This window comes from Halichoerus grypus, chromosome 6, assembly GCF_964656455.1.
Source record: "Halichoerus grypus chromosome 6, mHalGry1.hap1.1, whole genome shotgun sequence".
In the NCBI taxonomy this organism is placed as follows: Eukaryota; Metazoa; Chordata; class Mammalia; order Carnivora; family Phocidae; genus Halichoerus; species Halichoerus grypus.
Genome location: NC_135717.1, coordinates 82809991 through 82829782, shown reverse-complemented (window position 1 = coordinate 82829782; position 19792 = coordinate 82809991). Strand labels below are relative to the sequence as shown.

Below are 19792 nucleotides of genomic sequence, written 5' to 3'. Positions count from 1 at the left end.
GATTGGTTGCGCCGCGTCCCCCTGGCGCCTCATTGGCTCTTCTCCCTCGCCCTCCATCCCTGCTCCTGTAGCGGTCTCCGTCTCCCAGCAGAAGACGCAGCCATGAATCCGTTATTCGGCCCCAACCTCTTCCTCCTACAGCAGGAGCAGCAGGGCCTGGCCGGGCCGCTGGGGGACCCTCTCGGAGGCGACCACTTCGCCGGGGGAGGGGACGTGTCCCCGGCACCGCTCGCCCCGGCCGGCCCGGCTGCTTACTCGCCGCCCGGGCCGGGCCCGGCGCCCCCCGCCGCCATGGCTCTCCGCAACGACCTGGGCTCCAACATCAACGTGCTCAAGACCCTGAACCTCCGGTTCCGCTGCTTCCTGGCCAAGGTGCACGAGCTGGAGCGCCGCAACCGGCTGCTGGAGAAGCAGCTGCAGCAGGCGCTGGAGGAGGGTAAGCAGGGCCGGCGGGGCCTGGCTCGCCGCGACCAGGCCGTGCAGACCGGCTTCGTCAGCCCCATCCGGCCCCTGGGGCTGCCCCTGAGCGCCCGGCCCGCCGCCGTCTGCACCCCTTCGGCGCGGGTGCTGGGCTCGCCCGCGCGTTCGCCAGCCGGCCCCCTCGTGCCCTCCGCGGCCTGCCACTCGTCGCCCTCCACCTCCACCTCCTACTCCTCGTCAGCCCGCTTCATGCCCGGCACCATCTGGTCCTTCTCTCACGCCCGCCGGCTCGGGCCGGGACTGGAGCCCACGCTGGTGCAAGGGCCTGGCCTGTCGTGGGTGCATCCCGACGGGGTGGGCGTCCAGATCGACACCATCACCCCCGAGATCCGCGCGCTCTACAACGTCCTGGCTAAAGTGAAGCGCGAGCGGGACGAGTACAAGCGGAGGTAGGGGACCGGGAAGGTGGGGACGGGGTTCAGTGTCATGCCACACGTGGGGCCGAGACCAGGTGTGGATCCGAGAGAGAGCAGTGCGGCCCAAGAATCAGGGAGGAATAAGATGAGAGTAAAGTTCCTGCTGTGTAAGGAGGAGCTTGGAAGTAGACGGAATTGGGTACAGGAAGACGGGGATCCACAGGGAATGCAGAAGTCGCACTCGTGACAGGAAGAAGGATACTCGGAGCGGAGTACTGTGGGGCATACATATTTTTCTTGCGGCTTTTCTTTCTGTCTCAACTAGGCTGCAGTGTTTGGATGACTGTGTTCACTGTGGGGTTGTGTGCCGTGTGAAAGGGACACGCGTTTGAGAGGTCACATCTGGGGTACTACTTTGCCTCTCCAGGCTCAGCCCCCAGAGCAGTTTTGTGATAGATGCTCCACATTACTGATCAAAAGTAAGAGACCAGGGATATAGCTTTCATTTGGGAGTCTAAGTGAAATTAGAAGGGAGTGGTGAGGGGGCGGGGGGCTGCATCTGGCAGTGGGCGATCCTGCCCCTGCTCTGGGTTTCCCAAAGTGATGTCGATGGAAACTGGGTACCTACTCCAGTTCCATATGAAAGGCTCTGGGACCTCAGGACATTGCTTGGAGTAAGTCAATAAAAGAAAAGTAAAATAAAGAAAAAAGGGAAAAGGAATTCCCTAGGGAAAGGGGAAGGGACTGCTAGTTGTCAGAGGGCTTGTGGAAGCTGGGGGAATCTCTGAAAGTGCAAAGAGCCAAAGGATGACAAAATGTGAGTGAAGCCAGCAGAGGAACTGAGTGGGGAAAAGTTGAGAATCTGGACACACCCTGTGAGGATAAGGCAGCTGGGGGGCAGGCCCAGTGCTCTCTGAGGATGAGGATTTGGCTTTCTGCAGGGGACTGGCAGAGTAGCACAGGGGGCCAGGGGAAGGGCTGTGATGCTGGTGCTGGCTGTGTACCAAGTGGATCCCTTAGAGGCCTGATAACCCAGCCATTAGGAAGGAGCATGAGCACAGCCAGCTCTCTGTAGGCTCTGTGACGGATGCCATGGTTGAGGAGGAAGATGACGGGTCAGAAGGAGGCTTTATTTTGGGAGCCATCAGGTTTAACCTCTTAATGGGCTCCTCTGACCCCTTGTGGGCAGGCTGGGGAACTACCTTAGCAGCCCTGTGTAGCGGACACTGGTGTGTTGCCTGGGGCTTGGCTGAATGTTCCAGGAGCTTACCTCTGGGTCTGGGGTCAGCCTTCAGGGATCTGTAGCCTACCAGAATCTAGCAGATCTCAGATCAGTAGGCTTTCTGAGGTTGAGTCCTGTCCTCATGCTGGCTTCCTTCGTCGTAGCCCATGTTATAAGTGCCTTTGGGAGTCTCAGTTCTCCAAAAGCCGTCATTTAGATGCCACCCAGAGCCAGCCTGCTGCACCCCCTGTCCCTGCCCCTGTAGGAGTTAATTAACACGGTCAGCAGCAGAACACGGACAGTTCTGGAATGCATCCATAACCACAGAAACAACTGCTGTTCTCGGGTATTTGTTTTTTCTTAACTGAAAGAGTGTTTGTCCTTGGTCCAGCTGTCCAGGGCAGCAGAGAGTTATTCCTTGGGGATTGATGAGCTCATCGCTCTGCAGCATGCTGCTGTGCAGAGGGCCCCGAAGCTAGAGTTGTATGGTACGTGACACTGGCAGTTACTCATTCTTCCACCCCAGATCCTGTGCCCTCGTTCTGTTCTCTTTAAAACACCGTGGCTCCTGTCCGTGGCCCAGAAGGCATGGGGATAGCTTGAGCACTAAACTGGGAAGGAGCTGAGGCCTCCTGGGTTCTATTTTCAGCTCCCCTGCTATGGGCAACCTTGGGTGGATCTCTTCCTCCTGGCCTCCCTTTTTCCAGTGTAGGAATGGACCCTGCTTCCTCACTTTGCTCAAGGATACCGTTTATTGGGGAGGGAGGTCTTTAGTAAAGGTAGAATACATGGAAATTCCTCAAATCCTACTCATGTCAAGGGAACCTTGTAAGTGAGACCAGATTTGAATGGAGGTCAGAAGGGACCTATTTGTGGGAAAGTCTGGCTGGAGAACAAATAGAATTCTAGTAAGCTTCCAGGGGCACCGGGCTGGCTTAGTCAGGAGAGCATGTGACTTGATCTCAGGGTCGTGAGTTTGAGCCCCACATTGGGTGTAGAGATCACTAAAAATAAATAAATAAACTTTAAAGAATTATTCTAGTAAGCTTCCAGATGATTTATTTTCAGATTTTTTTTTTTTTTTTTACTCTGTAAGATTTTGTTCATCTCAATCCTCCCCTAACTTCCTTACTTAAATTTCTACCTGAATTTGTTGCTTCCTACCCTTCCTGATGCATCTTGCCCAGGGTCATTGTCCCCTTGCCAGTCTTGCTTCCTCCAGGGACTCACAGACTCAGGGGTATGAGGGTACCACATCCCATGCCTTCAGGTTGTCGATGAAGAAACCACAGGCCCAGAAAAGATAAATATGTCTTATCTATGAAAATATATCACTTGACGCTGCTAGGGCCCCTCACCGGCCCCAACCATCTGATGGAGAATACCAGAGCAAAAGGAGGAAGGACAGGGGGGCAGCAAGGAAGGGTGGGCAGAGAGCCAAGGGGCCCGGGAGCTGGGCTACATGACGGGCTGGCAGGGTGGCAGCCGGGCTGGCTGCCTCGCCCCTGCCCACAAGGGAGGGGCAGTGGGTGACGCAGAGGAGTTATTATTAGGAACACTGCAGTGCAGAGCCCAGTGAGGAGCAGGAGGGCATGGAGGGAAGAGGTTGTGGGCAGAGCCCAGAGGGGAGAGGAGGGCGAGGTGGGGGAGAGATGGAGGCGGGGGAGGGAGGACAGAGTCCCACGTCTGCAGAATCTGCTCGGTCAGGCTTTCGTTTTCTTGCTGTCCTCTTTGTGTCTTCTGGCCACCTTTCTGATCCTGCAGTTTCTCTCGTGGTACCGTGCCCTCCTTTCTCAGCCTGGAAGAAGTGGCAGGAGGTGATGGGCTGTCTGAATGGGGTCTGAGAAGTTCTCCCAGCCCGGGCACCCTCACAGAGTCTTGAATCCCCCAGCAGCGTGCTGCCCCCAGCTTGGCCCTTCCGCCTCTGCTGCGCCAAGTCTTGTGCACTGGTTTGTGGTGCACTCATGCCTAGTGAAAACCCTAGTCCTATGCAGCAGACCCTGCCTGTGGCCTCTTAGCTGCTTGTGGTCTTGGTCTCGGAGTTCTGGAGCCTAGGAGATGCCGCTTCTAGTTCCCAGCCACCGGATGAACGGATTTTTCCTACTCTGATTTCCCTTGCCCTTGGGGTTTGGGTGCCTGGGACCCCCAGGCTCCTGCTTCCCGCTGCTTTCATGCCTCAGGGCCAGCCCCATCACCTCTCCAGGGCTCCCGGACGGGGCTCCGGGGGGACAGTTTCTGGAGCTTGCGGGGGGATGGACTTTGAGTGTCTCCTACCAGGCTCTTGACCAACCCTGTTGATGTGGTGTGTGTCCTGCAGCTGCTTCTCAGGGTGACACGGCTCCACGGGAGGAGCCCTGGGCTGGTGCGGGCAGGAGGCGGGAGACCAGATCTGTGCCCCTGAAGGTGGCCTGGGGGTCTGGTGCGGGCCCGAGCGGGGAGGAGGCCAGCCGGGCAGCTGGCTGAGCCAGGGCCCGAGCGGGACGGGCGCTGCGAGGGAGCAGAGTGGCAGCAGTTAGTCTTACACGGTTCCTGGGGCGCGGCCCAGGGTTGCCGGGCAGGCAGCAGGCGGGCTTGCACTTGCCAGGAAGCGTGGAGCCACCCGACAGCTGCAGCTGGCCACCCACGGGCCGGCCGGGCCTCGCCCACGGCCCCTGTGCACCCCGGGCACCAGAGCTAGAGTGGGAGAGAGGCCTGAGCCGGAGGGGTGAGGAGCGGGGAGCCGCCGGGGCAGGACCCCGCACCTAGGCTCCCTCCCTGTCCCCCATGTCTGCCAGGTGGGAAGAGGAGTACACTGTGCGGATGCAGCTGCAGGAGCGAGTGAACGAGCTCCAGGAGGTGAGGGCTGGATCCCCCCCACCCCGCCGCACCCCCCCCCCCGGGCCTCTCCGGGCCCTTCCTTGCCGGCACCTGCCTCCCGCGTGGGCAGCACCGCTCACGGGGCTTTCTCCCTGACTGCAGGAAGCCCAGGAGGCCGATGCCTGCCAGGAGGAGCTGGCCATGAAGGTGGAGCAGCTGAAAGCTGAGCTGGTGGTCTTCAAGGGGCTCATGAGCAATGTGAGTGCAGCCCCTCAGGCCTGCGACCAGGCAGAGCAGGCCTTTCTGGCTTGGGCCTGTGGCTTTCCTGGTCACAGCCCTCACCCACCTTGCTGGGCTTCCGTCTCCCCCTGGCTGGCCCCCCACCCCACCCTCATTCAAGAGGAAAGGAAGGAACAAAAGCTTGGGTGTCGGTGTCATAGGCGAGAGGCAGTATGGCCTGTCAAGCGGCTATTAAGGGGCCAGACCCCGGCTCTGCAAGCTGCCTGCAGGGTGGCCTTGCTGAAGGCCTTCTCTGCCCTCCTCTGTGGAATGGGATCCGAAAGGCATGTACTTTGCAGAGTGGTTATGGAGATGATGATGCACTTGGGACCGTGCTGGCCCAGACTTCATGCGGAATAAGTGACAGCCATCCTTCTTCTTGCAGTACTTTCTCCGCTCTTGTAACTCCCTGTGGTCTCTCCCTCTGGGAGCATAAGTTCAGGGGGGAGCCCCCGCAGGTCCTGTGCCGTGCCCTTTGGGGCTCCCCGTCTGACCAGAGGGCCAGTGGCCTGAGCAGCCCATGAGTGCTGTGGGGAGGGCATCCAGGAAGAGGGGGCAACGGTGGTGTGTGACTGCAAGGAGGAGGATCTTGGCCTTGTCTGGGGTGCCGGCTGCCGCCTCACCGCGCCCCGCGTTCCCTGGACAGAACCTGTCTGAGCTGGACACAAAGATCCAGGAGAAAGCCATGAAGGTAGATATGGACATCTGTCGCCGCATCGACATCACCGCCAAGCTGTGCGACGTGGCTCAGCAGCGCAACTGTGAGGACATGATCAAGATGTTCCAGGTGAGGGGACGGGGCTGCCCGCAGGCCCCGGGCCCCTGCCCACGCCTGCCCAGTGCCTCAGCTCCTCACGGGAGGGGGCGCAGGCCCAGAGCCCTTCATCAGGCCTGGCCCCTCCTTCTTGGGGGGCCTCACCCTGGCACTGGGGGCCCTCAGTGGGACTCGGCTGGGGGGCAAGGAACAGCCTCTGAAGAGAAGGTTCGGAAGCCGCCTCTAACACCGTCTCTCCCCTCCCTCCCTCTCTCTCTCCTCTGTTCGCCTCCTCTCCTCTCTTCCTTTCATCTTCTCTTGCTTTCTCCACAGAAGAAGCTGGTTAGTTTTGCTCTCATGCAAGCTTTTTAATGTCCCAGTCCCAGTTTCTAAGCCACCCGGGCCTTTGGCCGTCAGTTTTGACCCGCTGGGCTTTTGGGCCCAGATTTCTTCTCCTGTCTCCGTTCTCCTTGCTCTTCCCCCTTTTCTCTATCTTGTTCCCTCTTTGCTTCATTTCTTTCTATACCTTCTCCTCTGGCTTTTCCAGATCTGGATGTGTGATTCGGGTTCTCCTTTGTATACACCACGTCCTCCTCCTCCTTGCAGCCAAAAACTTTCCTTTTAGTTCGGTCATTTCATTAGAAAGGCTTTTTTTTTTTTTTTTTTTTTAAAGAAAACAAATCTTCCGTAGCCATTATGCACATCTGATGTGGTCGCCCCGGGCCATTTCTCCCTGATCTTACCGCCCTATTTTCTGTTTCTCCTTTTTCTTCCTTCTCAGTCTGCAGCCCTGCCCCCATCCGTGTGTGTCTGCCTGTGTCTCGGTAACTCCGGTTTCTGTTCCTGTCGTTGTAACTGTGTCTTCTCTCTCTGTCCGCCCCACCCTCCCGCTGGTTCACGCTTCTCCGCCTCCCCCGCGCCCCCCCCCCCCGCCCCGCCGGCGCCCACCCGCCCTTCTCCTCACGCACCCGGCCTCGTCTCTGTAGTCTCTGCACTTGTCTCCCATTAAGGTCCCATCCATGGGGGGGCGGAAGCGGGAGCGCAAGGCTGCCATCGAGGAGGACACCTCCCTGTCGGAGAGTGACGGGCCCCGCCAGCCCGATGGGGATGAGGAGGAGAGCACAGCCCTCAGCATCAACGAGGAGATGCAGCGCATGCTCAACCAGCTGTGAGTCCCGAGTCCCGCAGGCCCAGCCCTCAGCAGCAGCCCCCTCCCCCCGAGGCCGGAGGCACCCCCCCCCCCAAGCCCGGCAGAAAGGCCCCCGCCCTCCTTGACGGCGGGTTCCCTGTCTCCAGGAGGGAGTATGATTTTGAGGACGACTGTGACAGCCTGACTTGGGAGGAGACTGAGGAGACCCTGCTGCTTTGGGAGGATTTCTCAGGCTATGCCATGGCAGCCGCAGAGGCGCAGGGAGAGGTAACGGCCCCTCCCGGCCTCAGGGCCCCTGCCAGTCCTGCCCGCCCCCCCAGCTGGACGCCCTGTCCCCTCCCTCGCCTCCCTGCACTCCTTGCTGCTTTCCCTCTGTGGCCTCCATCCTCTACCTGCTTCTCCCCTCTTCCTTTATCCTTTCTCTGGGCTTTCGCCAGTTTCCTTTAACCGGACTCTCTCTCTCTTCCCCGCCTCGGCCCTGTGGAATGCCCCCATCCCACCCTCCCCATTGGCCTCCCCCTTGCTTCCCTTTCTGCACCAGCAGCAGGAAGACAGTTTGGAGAAGGTGATTAAAGATACGGAGTCCCTGTTCAAAACCCGGGAGAAAGAATATCAGGAAACCATTGACCAGATAGAGGTAAGGCTGGGGGTTTCTGAAGCCGCAACCCCGGGAACCCCAGACACCGGGCCTTCTCCTTTCTCTTATGGGGGTGGAGCCTTCAGACCTCAGGCTCCGGCGGGGGGCGGACAGATGTGGGTTCCAGGCTCAGCCCTGTCGCCTCCAACTTCTAACGGGCTACTTCCCCCCTCTGAGCCTGTTTCTTTATTTGTCAGGTGGGATCTTAATTGTCCCTCCCTCACAGGCTTGCCTGACACCCGATGAAACGAGGCCCGAGTAGAGCTGAGGGCAGTGCCTGTCTCCTGGGAAGCTTACTGTCCGTGCCCTAGCAGAGGCCACTAAGAAGTGGACTCGGACTTTGCTGTTTCTTCAGCTCAGCCTTTCAGTGGATGGAGGACCCTCTGTTGTCATTCCCTAGCCTGGAGGGAGCTTCCTGGGTGGGCAAGGGAAGCCGGTGCTCTAACTTAGAGTTAGGTCTGCAGGGCCGCGGGCCGTGGGTTTGTGGGGCCAGGGCCCAGGGGCGGCAGGGCGGGCGGGACGCGGCTCTCGGCGGCTTCCTGGCCCTGGAGAGGGCCCTTCCCTGAGCCCCGAGTGCCCCGGCTTGCGTGGGCCTCTCTTCAAGCCCACGTGACCTGTTTATACCCTTGCTGCTCTCGCAATGCCAGGCATTTCGAGAAGGAAGTTGACAGATGATTTTCCTACTTGCGCATTCCACACGGTCCTGCTCCTTGAAGCCAAACCCGCTTTTGTTTCTTGCCCAGGCAGACAGGCTGAGTTTTAAAGGCCTGCAGCCGGGGTGTCTGCTCCCCGCTGAGGAGAGGGGCGGGGGGGGGGGGGGGTGCCGCTTTCTGTCCACTCACGGACACCCATCCCGGCGGTCTCCCTCTTGTCTTGCAGGAGGACGGCTTTAGGAGAGGTGTTGGGAGAGCTAACGGGGCTTCGGGTGCACTGCTGGCCCTGATAATTGCCCATTGTCAGCGGTAGAGCCAGGGCCCAGGTGGAAGCAAGGTGGGAGGGAGCTCCTGCCGTCCTGTCTCCTTCCTCCCCACCGAGTCCCAGCACTACCCGGCCCTCCGGTCCCACAGCGAGGCTCGGGTTTTCAGTGGAAGCTGTTGGGTACCTGGTAGCCTGCGGTGGCCGCCCTCCCTCACGTGTGAAGGAAGGGGACACGTACGGATGTGTAGAGGCCACGGGTGACGGTCTTAGCCTCGCCTTTGGATAGAATATATTTGCTTCATTTCCGTCTTTCCCGTCGTCGCGAGGGATGGGCTCCGGAAGCTAGCCCCTTCCCCTCCCGCCCGCCTGAGCTGGAGAAGCCGGGGTGGGGGCGGCAACCAGGCTGCGCAGGAGCGGGTGACCTCATACCGTCTTCCCGGCTGAGCAGTCGCGCGGCCCGCGGCCCGGCTCTGCAGTCAGGGCTGCCATGCAAGCTGCCCCCGCCAGGGTGCCCGAGCCACCCGGGCCACCATCTCTAACGTCTGGCCCTGTGACCCCTTGACTTTTTCCCCTGAGTTCCCGTCCTCTCCTTGTCCAGTTTGGATTAGTTCTGGGTGGTTTCCTCTATCCAATTCGGATTATTCACGGGTAGTTTCCTACCCTTTCTCTTTGCTCCCAGGCAGTCAAGCAAATCACCTCCAAGCAGTTTTATTTGGCTTCTCGTTTGGCCCCTGTCCTTTGTACCCAAAACGAAGAGAGGCAGCAGATTGTCTCCGGCCCAGATCTTTCCCGCCTTCGGCCCCTCTCAGCTCTCCCTCTGCGAGGGAGGCCGTATTTCCTTGATTCTGAGGCCACATTTCCCACATGGAACGTTTCTTGAGTTGGGATCCATCTAAGCAGTAGGACGTTGGGGGTGGCAGCAGTCTTTCCGTGCGGCTCTGCGAGTGGCTCACACGAGAGACAAAGGCGATCAGGGGAGGGTCGAGCCTCCTGCAGCAGGCAGGCAGGTCTCCTTTGTGCCTCGAGGCTTGTCGCCACTTCTCGAAGTTCACGAAGTCATTTCCCAGCGTGGTGCTGGGCCTGCACAGGCAGAGATGAGTAAGAGCCGTGGCCGGCCTTCCAGAAGCACCCAAATGAGTGAGGGAGACAGACGGGGTGCAGCGTGGCACGGGGCCGCAGGAAGCCCAGGGAGGGAGCCGGGCCGCGCACAGACGGCTGCCGCGGGCTCTCTGTCCTGCCCACACTTGGGTTCCTCTCGTCAGGGAGGCTCTGTTGCAAGAATGCGGGCCCGTAGCAGAGACCTCCGCCTTCCTCTGCAGGCGAAGATTCCCAGGAAAACTAGAAGGAATGATAGTATAGTGGGTGCCTTCTGGCTGGTCAGACTGGTTTTTAGATCCGAGCCCTTGCCCACGGCCGCCTGGGCCCCCCTGCCCGACGGTGTTCTTGGCATGTTCGCCTGCTGGGGGTGTGGGGCCGGGGCCCTGCTGACCTGCTCGGCCCTGCCCTGCCCCTGCCACAGCTGGAGCTGGCCACGGCCAAGAATGACATGAACCGCCACTTGCACGAGTACATGGAGATGTGCAGCATGAAGCGCGGCCTGGACGTGCAGATGGAGACCTGTCGCCGGCTCATCACCCAGTCGGGAGACCGGTGAGGACCTCTCCTGGGGGCTGGGGCCCGGCCCACCTTCCCCCGTGTGTCTTCCTCCGGGGGTGCATGCAGGGAGGGGGCGTGGTGGGCAAGCCCTGAGCACCCCGAGACTCAGTCCCATCTCGACGTGGGGCTCTTGTGGGAGGGTACCCGGTGTGTCTGGCCCAGCCCCGCAGCCTCCTCTCTCTCAGCAGTGGGGCGATGGGTGGGCGTCCGTTCGTGGCTGGACGGCCGACACCTCCCAATGCCGCCAGCTCTGGGGTTTCCCTGGTTAGAAGCAGCTCAAAACTGCCAAGGGACAGAAGAGGTGTGGGGGCAGATTTTTATCTAAAGTCAGGGCCACAGTTGGTGCATTTGACCCTGTGTAAGTTCTGTCTCTACAAAAAAGTCAATTTTAAAAAGTCACAAAAATACTGTAGTATCTGTAGATAGACATAAAGCTGGGGCCATCAAGCCTGTGCACTTGGGCTCAGGTAACATCTCTCATACTGTGATTTGAGATATTTCTTTTCTTTTCTTTTCTTTGATTTTATTTATTTGAGAGAGAGAGAGTGAGAAAGCATGAGTGGGGGGAGGGGCAGAGGAAGAGGGAGAAGCAGGACCTTGATACGATGACCTGAGCCAAAGTCAGATGTAGGCACCGACTGAGCCACCCAGGTGTGCTCCTGTGATTTGAGATATTTCTGGACTCTGAGCCTCCCAGAGTCTCCAAGATAAAGACATGGACCATATCCCCCAACAGGACGGGGTGCGAGAGCTTTCTTTCCCCTTCCCGGCTTCCCTCACCCTGCGTCCACCCTTACCCAGGGGGCCCTCCTGTCCTTGCCTGAGTTGGTGTTCACCGGCCTGCCCGAGAATAAGGCCACGGGAGAGAGGAATGCCCTCCTCATCAGGATTCCTGCTTGCCCCAGGGTGACAACTGGTGTTTTTTTCTAGAAAGTCTCCTGCTTTCACTGCGGTCCCGCTTAGCGACCCGCCGCCGCCGCCAAGCGAGGCTGAGGACTCCGATCGCGATGTCTCATCTGATAGCTCCATGAGATAGGGACCCGCCTCCAGCGCCCTGGGGCCCCACTGTGCTGGGAACTCACCGAGGCAGAGGGGCGGGGGGGTTCACAGAAGGGGAATATCATCCGTCCCGCCGCACCAAGCCTTGCCCCTGGGGACTGGGGCGCTCCTTCCTCGGGCTTCCTGCCTGTGACCTTGGCCTCCAGGGTTCTAAGGTGTCTGGAGCGAGGCTTAGCCCGCCTGTCCCAGGTGACTCCCACCACAGCCGGGGCTCTCCTGCCTTCATGCGTGGGTGGCTGCTACTTTCTCATCCTTTTTTTTTTTTTTTTTAAAGATTTTATTTATTTACCTGAGAGAGAGAGAGAGCACAGAGGGAGAGTGAGAGGGAGAAGCAGGCTTCCCGTGGAGCAGGGAGCCCGATGCGGGGCTCGATCCCAGGTCCCTGGGTCCATGACCTGAGCCGAAGGCAGACACTTAACGAGTGAGCCACCCAGGCGCCCCTACTTTCTCATCTTTAAAATGCTGCCAGAGCGATCATGGCCCCTTACTTTGTCCACTGAGTAAGGAATGTGATCGTCAGATCTTCCTTCCGTTTCTGTGGCCTCAAGCCAGCTTACAGTCTGATTCTGTACTGGTGCTAACTGGCCCAGGCACTGGTATGAATTGGGTGAGGCTGGACGTTGCATGGCTTGTGCAACACATGCTGTGGGAGAGGGCCGCCCCCTGTGGTGCAGGTGGGAGGACGGCCTGGGCAGGGCGCTCCGTCCTCCCTCCGTTGGCCTAGTGCTCCTGGCCGGCCGGCCGTCTGCCCAGGGATGGAAGCGATGTGGTGGCCGCCCTTCCCTCAGGCAGTGCCTGCCTTCAGGGGGCCTTAGTGCCTCCAGTCTGGGCGGCTTCTGGGAATGACCGGGTGCAGCGTCGTGGAGGGAGATGGAAGCCCCTGCTTGTTTCCAGTCAGCACTGAGTGGCAGAGAAAAAGGTGAAGCTCTTTGTGCGTGTGTGCGTGCGTGCGCTCAGGGTCTCCGTCTCTTCAAGCATCTCAACTGAAGATACGCCTCCTCCGTGTCTGTCACGCACTGAGAGCAGCAGGCTAAAATGTCCGGACTTGGAAAAGCTTGGGGGAACCTGGGGGCGCGCGAACGAGGACACATCACATCAGTCTGCCTGCCTGAGGGAGGCTGGGCTGACATTGGAATGGAATCTTTAATAATAATCAAACTGGAGAGTATTTATCGAACACTTTTGTGTCACTGTTCCAAGCACTTTCTGGTGGCAGCTACCCGATCCCTTCTGGGCAGGGGGTAGGCCCTGCTCTTCGTCACCTGACACACAGGCAGGTGCCAAGTGAGGCCGGGGAGGTTGTAACTTGCCCCGGTCGCAGGGCCTCTGCCCACGTGGCTGGTGGCGGCCTGTGCGCCACCCCTGAAACCCCCTCCTGCAGATGCTGGCTCCCCTTCCCATGCCCCTGGAAGTCCTGGCGGTGGGGGTCACTCTGGCGCTCCTGGTCACGGGCTACACAGTGCTCAGCCGACCGAATAGAATCCTTCTAGAGGACCCGGAGGGGCTGGGCCTGGCCTATCATCTCACAGATGGAGTAACTAGGGCACACTAGGCAAGTGACAGTACAGACCTCTCCGCAGCGGGAGCCAGTCAAGGCCGCAGGACTTGCTAGCCCAGTTCCAGAGTGCGACTTCCTGGGCCAGGGTTACCCTCCAGGTGGCTGCAGACAGAATGGCTTTCAGACAGAGGCAGCCAGGTCATCTGGTGACAAAACGGACTTGCCCTCTGACGTCATGTTGGGTCATGTAGCACCTAGGGGCCCTGAAGGGATACTAAGCCAAAGCGAAGACCAATCCCAATGGCTCTTAGGAGTGCAGTGCACACCCCTTTGTGAGAGATGCTCTCGGTTGGGCCCAAGATGTGGAGTTTATGCCTAGTTGGGGTATGCTGGGCCTTTCTTGGGTACTGTCCGCAAGATTGGTTTCTCTTTGGCACCCAGCCTAGCTCCCCTCCCCTTTATCCCAGACCTCAGAATAAGCTAAAAAACCCGAAGAGTTGGCTAGATACAGTATACTTTATTGATGGTACATGACAAGGTAGGGGTCCCCAAGCCCCTCCCCTTCTTCAGGGAGTCTGGGATGGAAACGGAGGAGGTTGGGAGATTCTCAGTGTTTTGGGGAATAAGTTGGGGCAGGGACTCCCCAGCAGCTGAGGACCTCTCTCTTCCTCTTGCTCTCGCTGGGGCTGGTGGTCCAGGGGGCTCTTACTCCTTGGAGGCCATGTGGACCATAAGGTCCACCACCCGGTTGCTGTAGCCGAATTCATTGTCATACCTGGAAGGAGATCAAGCGTGAAAGGCTATTTTCCCGAATCGGCCACCAGAGGGCGCCCGACGCTCGCCACTTCCCCAGGTGTTGCCCCACCCCGGACACATACCAGGAAATGAGCTTGACAAAGTGGTCATTGAGAGCAATGCCAGCCCCGGCATCGAAGGTGGAGGAGTGGGTGTCGCTGTTAAAGTCGCAGGAGACAACCTGGTCCTCAGTGTACCCCAGGATGCCCTTGAGGGGGCCCTCTGACGCCTGCTTCACCACCTTCTTGATGTCGTCATATTTGGCCTGACAAGGTAAAATCGAGATGGTTATTCAGGTTCCAATTCTGCCGGTCTCCCCTAGACGCCCATCCCTAGTGCGCCACCTTCTCTGACCCCCACTTACAGCTTTCTCCAGGCGGCAGGTCAGATCCACGACAGACACGTTGGGGGTGGGGACACGGAAGGCCATGCCAGTGAGCTTCCTACAGATTGGGGTGGGGGGGAACGGGGTCAGCACCAGTCCTCCTGACTGCCCCCCCAAGACCCCCAGAGCAGGAAAGCAGCCAGGAGCCTCACCCATTCAGCTCAGGGATGACCTTGCCCACAGCCTTGGCAGCGCCAGTGGAAGCAGGAATGATGTTCTGGGCAGCCCCTCGGCCGTCGCGCCACAGCTTCCCAGAGGGGCCGTCCACGGTCTTCTGGGTGGCAGTGATGGCGTGGACGGTGGTCTGCGAGCGCGGGGGAAGGAGTGAGGGCCTGTGCAGTATTCATCACCTCACCCACCCTTGGGGAGAATTAAGGGGCAGAGTGACCTGACCTTGGAACCCCCAGGGTCCTGTGGCACCCCCCCAGCCCAGGACCACGTCCTAAGCAGAGAGGAAGATGTAGTCCTGGGTGAGAAATCAATGGGCTCTGCGCACTTTCCCCAGCACGCGTACCATGAGTCCCTCCACGATGCCGAAGTTGTCATGGATGACCTTGGCCAGAGGGGCCAAGCAGTTGGTGGTGCAGGAGGCATTGCTGGAAAGAGGGATGCACGTCAAGGGCAAGCAGGTCCATCTTATCACACAGTTATGATCCAGCCACTTCTCCACTCCTCTCCCCTCTGCCAAGCTTACCTGACAATCTTGAGAGAGTTGTCGTACTTCTCATGGTTCACACCCATCACGAACATGGGGGCATCGGCAGAGGGAGCAGAGATGATGACTCTCTTGGCCCCGCCCTTCAAGTGAGCCTGCAGCAGAGGAGTCATGACAATCCAGGCCCTCCCTTTCCCGGTCTAAGCCCGCAGTCCCCATGTTTCCCGCTGTACCAAATCCCAGGGTCAACCCCTCCCATCTTTAGTCTCCCTGGCACTCACCCCAGCTTTCTCCATGGTGGTGAAGACCCCAGTGGACTCCACAACATACTCAGCACCAGCATCACCCCATTTGATGTTGGCGGGATCTCGCCTACAAGGGTAGACAAGACGCCAAGTTCAGGGACATGAGGTACTACATACCCAAGGTGGTCCTCCCATCCTAGTACCTCCCTCAAAGCAAAGTTCTTCCTGTTCCGTCTTCCACACTTACTCCTGGAAGATGGAGATGGACTTTCCATTGATGACAAGCTTCCCGTTCTCAGCCTTGACTGTGCCGTGGAATTTGCCATGGGTGGAATCATACTGGAACATGTAGACCTGGGGGGGGGGGTCGGAGGGGGCAGTGAGGGGCTGCACTTCAGCCAGGCTCTGCAGAGCTCGGACACCTGCAGGGACAGCACTCACCATGTAGTTGAGGTCAATGAAGGGGTCATTGATGGCAACAATATCCACTTTGCCAGAGTTAAAAGCAGCCCTGGTGACCAGGCGCCCAATACGGCCAAATCTGAGAAAGACAAGGGGCAAGAAGGAATGAGTGGGGGGGGAATCCTCCTGGGCATGGAAGCAGCCCAACTCCTCCTCTTTCAGGGGTTAGAGGATGGCACTTCCTGGCCACCAGGAAAGTCCCAGAAGGTCTAATTTTATCCTGCGCAACCCCGCCAGGACAGCCTGGCTTTACAGCCTGCCCAAGAGGTGACTGGGTTCAAACACTTGCCCAACTCCCCAGCATCTCCAAGTCCTACCAGGAGAAACAGCAGTGCAGGGCATGGTCTGGCCCAGCTTCAGGATACACCCTCTGGGCAGCAGAGACTTGCACACTTAGCAACACCAAGCTCAAAGAGCAAGAGTAAAGGTCAGAAATTAACTGGATGGGGAAAGCCCATCCCTTCCTCCAAAATGGAAAGGGGAAAAAGGAGCACTCCCCACCCCCTAATCTCAGGGCTCTAGTGTGCTAAGCTACCTGTCCTCGCAAGCCCTCTTCTAAACAGGAGCAAAAGCAACAGATGTGTGCGTGTGCGCGCGTGTGAGAGGTAAAAGAGAGCAGAAGCCCAGGCCCCCAGCTGCAGAAAGGTCAGGCAGCTATATTTAACCCCAGATTAGAGTGAAGTGGGGATCTGATTTCTGGAAGATGGTCTGGCGAGAAGGGCAGGATTCCCAAGGCTCACAGACACCTAATCCTCCCAGTGACCTTTATAGCCTTGGCCGTTAGGATTGGGTCAGCTCTAGGCATCGAAGGAAGAAGAGCGCTTCTTCGAGGAGGGCCAGTGTGATGGAAGGGGCTGGCGCCACAGGAGCCATTTTGTGGTGGAAAATTTCTAACTACCCATGACTCAGCTCCCCCAGCATGGCACTAAGCTGCAGCTACCACACCTCTCCGCAGGGAAAAAAAAAAGAGAAAAAGGACAGGACTCCCCTAAAGCCAGGTTTCTGATTCACCAGAGGCTCATGGAGGAAGGGCAGCCCTGAGGGAAATGGGTGGCAGCCTAGCGGATGGTGTGTGCTCAGAGTTCTGAAGTCCAGCTCTTTCGACAGCAAGGCTGCCGGAAGCCTTGCCTCACCTGGCTCATGGGACAGAGGCGACTCCACCCCACCGAGGCAGGCCGAGGAGGCTTAGTCATAGGCGAGGAAGGAGGAACGGAGAAGAGCTACGGGCCGTTTCCTAACGGTGCTTCCTTCACGTCCTTCCCCATTGCAACATGGCGACTGGGTTACCGCAAACGAGCCGTGCCGGCGGGCTGCGCACCCCGCCGAGGCCCGGGAGCCCGGCACCGCGCCGGCGGGGGGGGGGGCTGGGGGGAGGGGCGCCTCCCCGGCACGTGACCCCGCAGGGCGCGAAAGCAAAGAAAGAAGCCCCGGCCGGGGGATTAAGGGGATGGCTCCTAAGCCGGGAGGGCGCCACTCCCGCGGATCGCAGGCAGGTGGGAGGGGAAGGCTGCGGGCGCCTCGAACCCGCAGGGGCGGCGTTGCAGGAGGCGCCACAGCCGGGGTTGGGGTGGGGGCCACGAGGCCCTCTGCGGCGTGGGGGCTCCGTCAGGTCAGAGCGCCGACCTTGAGTTCTCCTTGCGGGGGGGGGGTAGGACCACCGCACTCGCGTCCCCCACCCACGCGCTCGCCCGGGCCGCAGGGTTCGATGCCCCACCCCAGCCCCGAACTCACCCGTTCACTCCGACCTTCACCATCGTGTCTCGGGGACGCGGCTGCGGAGAGAGGAAGGCGAGTATTAGAGCGCGGGGGCGGGCGGCGGCTGCAGTGCGGCCGCTGCCCTCCCCTCCCCCCAGGCCTCCATTCCCACCCCGCGCTCGGGCACGTCCGTCCTCCCGCCCCCTGCAATGCGGAGGTCCGGCCGGGCACGCCTGACCCGCGGCCGCGCAGCCCAACCAGGGTTCGCGAGCACCCCGGGCCCCTCTCGGAGCCGTGCCCGGGCCTCTCGCGGCTCCCCTCCGTCTGGCTCGGCCGGGCTTTACCTGGCACTGCACCAGAAGATGCGGCTATCTGTCGAACGGGGAGGAGCAGAGAGCGCCGGCGGAGGCTGCAGTCTCAATTTATAGCGCCGGGGCGGGGCGGGAGGGGGCGTGGGGGGCGCGGGCCCCGCCTCCTGTCGGCTCGCCCAGTCGGGGCCCAAGGGCGCGGAGGCCCTGAGCTACGTGCGCCCGTAAAGCCGCGAGTAGCCGGGCCCAATTTTTTTTTTTGACCCGCCTGCTGCTTCCCGTGTGCACGCACCGAGCGTGTGGGCTAGGGGCGGGGTGGGGGAGGGGACTGAGACTAGCCCAGGGGAGGAGGTGATCGCTAATGGCACTCGTGGGCATCCTGTGGCCATGCAGGGACTGTGGACCCCAGGACCGGGCTCCTGGTGACAACGGAAAGCCTCCGGGAGCCAGGGCCATTAAAATTGCTGCACAGATGAAACGGGAGGACTTTGGGAGCTGGTGGGATGGGGAATTGGAGCCGGAGCCGGGACCCCTCGCAGTTGCACGCGTCCACCCCCATCCCCTTTCTTTCAGAGGCCGAGAGGCGGGAAGGCTGAGGAACTTCTCCTCAAGGCTCTTCGGTAGTGGCGGAGGAACTGCAGAGGAAAAGGCCCGGGAGGGGTCCGCCCGCCTCCTGCCGGCTCTGCCCAGCCCCCACTTCCCTCTCTCCAGGCCCTGGCTCCTGGCCTCCCTGGGCCGGGGGCCTGGGCTGGCACTGGGCAGTGGGGGCCTGGAGAGGAAGGAGGCTCGGGAGGTGGCTGGGGGGTGGGGGGAGGTTTCTGCACTGAAGGTCACGCTGTCCTGCAAGCTCGGGCAGCCCGGAGAGCTGATAATTGGGGCGGACAAACCAGGCCCTGTGTGCACCAGCTGCACCAGCTGCTCTCCCCCAGGCGGGGCTGGGCCGCAGGGGGAGGACGCAAGGCCGGAGGACTCCCACAGAGTCGCTGCTGGGAGACCTGAGTGCTGTGCCGCCCAGGCCGGGAGACAGTGCCCCTTTCACCGTCCCCACCCCGGCCAGAGAGCGGGACGTGAGGGCGGAAGTCCCTCCCCATCCTGGGACGTGCCGGCCAGCCCCAGAGCCAGGGACTCCCCTTCCCTGCCTGCGCGCCCCGGGGATGTTGGGGGCAGGGTGAGGAGTCCAGAAGAGGGAAAGAATTAGGTCTTGGGCACGTAGTGGGAACCGGCCCCCAGCCCCACGCGAGGTAGAAGGAGGGATCCATTCTCCTCCAACAGTCCGGAGCCCCAGCTGCGCCGGTTTTGCCAGCTGAGGATGGAAGAAGGGCTCCGTTCAGAACGCTTGAGCCGAGAACGAGGGTTTAGAAGGGGGTGGGGTGGAATGGACATGGCCCATCAGCAGGTGCTGGGGGCTGGGGATCCAGGGGCCTCTTTGCTGGCCCAGCGTAACCTGAGACCAGCCCCCTTTTCTAGCTGAAGAGCCTGTGGCTAAGTTTAGCCCGCCTGGTGATAACCTTTGCTTAAAAGGCAGAGAACGCGCTCTCTCGCACCTCGACTCCCACCCCCCAGTCCCTGCCCTTTCTGGGACTGCCGTCCCTCCTTGGGGCCCCAGAGCCAAATCTATGTCTGCCTGGCAGCCATGTGCATGGTTGGTTCCCAGGCTTTTCACGAACCCCAAGAGCAGGGCCAGAGGGCGCCTAATGGTGATGGGAGGTGGGAAGCGCCACAAGCAATGGGCTGGGGCCTGGGGTAGGGACTCAGCTGCTAACCGTTCCATTCCTGCTCAGGCTCAACCAGGACCATTAACCCTTTCCCTTCGGAGCCCCTCCATGCTCCCACACTACCTAGAATGTGTGGCTGAGCTCCCATCTTCCCTTTTTGCTACATGCATGTCCTTTCTCATTAGTGTCTTCTGCCAAAAAGGGAGCTCGGTGCCCATGGAGCATTACCGATGCAGCCTGCCGTCGTCATGACAGCAAAGACCAGTGTGTTCATGAGAGCACGCTCGCTGCCTCCTGGTCCGGGTGACTCAGCAGAGCAGACTTGGGGAGCTGAGGGGGTGGGCAGGCTAAAGCAGTGCCTGCATGAGGTGCTGACTTCCCACAGACCCCGTACAGTCAAGTGATGCCTTGGTAGGCAGACGGTCTCCACAGATGGTGGAGGGGACCTGATCTTCCATCAGTCTGGTGGTCACCTGTCCCAGAGTCGGGCTCGGGGAGCACGAATGGGGGAGGGGAGCACAGAGACCAGCCCCTGGTCTAGAGAGGGGTTTCTCCACCTCAGCACCACAGATTGATGCTTTGGGCTGAATCGTTCTGTTGTGGAGTCTGTCTTCTGCATGATACCGTATCTAGCAACATCCGTGGTCTCTCCCCACTAGATGCTGATAGACAGCATCCCTCCCACCTAGGTTGTGACGACAAAAAAATCTCTAGGCATTGCCAAATG

At 60.0% G+C, this 19792-nt stretch overlaps 2 protein-coding genes across 5 annotated transcripts; one reads left to right on the top strand and one right to left on the bottom strand.

The window, feature by feature from the left end:
- Positions 1-53: 53 nt before the first annotated feature.
- On the top strand, positions 54-12484 carry IFFO1 (intermediate filament family orphan 1). 4 transcript variants are annotated; one of them, XM_078075526.1, is made up of 9 exons: positions 55-869; positions 4833-4893; positions 5017-5112; positions 5780-5920; positions 6898-7055; positions 7184-7304; positions 7579-7674; positions 10112-10242; positions 11183-12484. In XM_078075526.1, exons 1-9 carry the CDS (start codon positions 103-105, stop codon positions 11277-11279), a joined length of 1668 nt encoding a protein of 555 aa, XP_077931652.1. In that variant the 5' UTR covers positions 55-102; the 3' UTR covers positions 11280-12484. The 4 variants fall into 4 exon arrangements, with proteins under 4 accessions (XP_077931653.1, XP_077931652.1, XP_035973575.1 ...); XM_036117682.2 differs by having other exon boundaries at positions 56-869; positions 11179-12484; XM_036117683.2 differs by having other exon boundaries at positions 57-869; positions 7582-7674; positions 11179-12484.
- An 818-nt stretch (positions 12485-13302) lies between these two features.
- Positions 13303-17446, bottom strand: GAPDH (glyceraldehyde-3-phosphate dehydrogenase). The gene is made up of 11 exons (XM_036117685.2): positions 17387-17446; positions 17079-17119; positions 15327-15426; positions 15133-15239; positions 14922-15012; positions 14680-14795; positions 14500-14581; positions 14138-14289; positions 13965-14043; positions 13684-13865; positions 13303-13580 (listed from the first exon to the last, which is right to left on the bottom strand). Exons 2-11 carry the CDS (start codon positions 17099-17101, stop codon positions 13511-13513), a joined length of 1002 nt encoding a protein of 333 aa, XP_035973578.1. The 5' UTR covers positions 17102-17119; positions 17387-17446; the 3' UTR covers positions 13303-13510.
- Between the last annotated feature and the right edge of the window lie 2346 nt (positions 17447-19792).